General features: G+C 60.4%; 1 protein-coding gene across 1 annotated transcript in view; it reads left to right on the top strand.

Moving 5' to 3' along the window:
• VDBG_00426 (membrane transporter) overlaps positions 1 to 1,066 on the top strand; it is a gene marked incomplete at both ends in the record, with an annotated part of 2,006 nt that extends 940 nt beyond the window's left edge. Inside the window, one exon of the mRNA XM_003008699.1 lies at positions 119 to 1,066. Coding sequence (XP_003008745.1) covers positions 119 to 1,066 — 948 coding nt within the window. The remainder of the gene's footprint in view (positions 1 to 118) is intronic.
• Positions 1,067 to 1,362: the final 296 nt, after the last annotated feature.

Genomic DNA, 1,362 nt, shown 5'->3' with positions numbered 1-1,362 from the left:
TCTTGGCTTCGGCGTCGGCGGCAATCTCCCTGTCGACGGTGCCCTCTTTCTCGAGTTTCTTCCCGACGCATCGAGCGCGCTGCTGACTCTTCTCTCTGTATGGTGGCCCGTCGGCCAGCTCGTATCCTCGCTCATTGCCTGGTACTGCATCGCCAACTGGCCCGCCGATCAAGGTTGGCGCCTCTTTGTTTTCATCATTGGCGTCATGACGCTGGTCATGTTTGGTATCCGCTGCTTCTTGTTCCATCTCTTTGAGTCGCCCAAATTCCTCCTGTCCAAGGGCCGCCAAGCCGAGGCCATTGCCGTCGTCCATGGCATCGCTTATAGGAACGGTGCAAAGACGTGGTTGACGGAAGAGATCATGAATGCCGTCGTCGACGACGTCGCCCATCCCGAACTCCACGAGGTCCGACCCGCTGGAGTCAGCGTGCTGAAGGACAAACTCAGCAAGTTCTCCGGCGACCGTATCCGGCCCCTCTTCCAGAACAGGACGCTCGGCATGGCGACCATGCTCATCTGGTTCTGCTGGGCCACCATCGGCCTCGGCTACCCGCTCTTCAACGCCTTCCTCCCCCAGTACCTCTCCGAGCACGGCGAGGACCCCTCGACCGGCGCCGGCGCCAGGGCCGAGGCGCCTGCAGAGGAGGGCACAACCATCTCGGCCGAGACGTACCGCAACTACGCCATCACCTCGATCATGGGCATCCCCGGCGCCCTCCTCGCCGCGTACCTTGTCGACCACCAGTCTCCCTGGCTCGGCCGCCGCGGCACCCTCGCCATATCGACCTTCGTGTCGGCCATCTTTCTCTTTCTCTTTGTCGAGTTCGGCACGACGCCCAACGCGAAGCTCTTCTTCTCCTGCGTCGAGGCCTTTGCTCAGAACATCATGTACGGCGTCCTGTACGCCTTCACCCCGGAGATCTTCCCGGCCCCTGTCCGCGGCGCCGGGCACCGGCGTACCGGCGTAGCAGGCTTCCTGAACCGCGTCACGGGCCTCATGCGTCCCGTCATTGCTGCAACATTCCCGGCGACGGCACGACGGGCCATCACCATGTCTGGCGTGTGATCCTGCTGGTCCTTGCTGGCCCTTTGTCGGGCATTGTGTCTTGATTTCCTAATCGGAGAACGCGCGGGCCGGCAGGAAGAACTGTGAGCCGTCCTGCTGCTCCGCCCCATGTTTCAGGTTTTTCTTTTGGTATTTCTCTTTTTCACCTCACCAGGAAAGTGAGGGAACGGCCATTCATTTGGTAGACATGACTTGTCTGTTGCATTGAAGGCGTCTTGGCGTCCTGCACCGCTGCTGCTGGGCTGCGGTTGATTGGGATACTTTGGGTTCGACTGTTTTTATAGACGTACATATAT

The sequence above is a fragment of the Verticillium alfalfae genome, genomic scaffold (genome assembly GCF_000150825.1).
Source record: "Verticillium alfalfae VaMs.102 supercont1.1 genomic scaffold, whole genome shotgun sequence".
NCBI lineage: Eukaryota > Fungi > Ascomycota > Sordariomycetes > Glomerellales > Plectosphaerellaceae > Verticillium > Verticillium alfalfae.
Note: the sequence above shows the minus strand (reverse complement) of the source record. Positions and strands in the feature narration are given on the sequence as shown.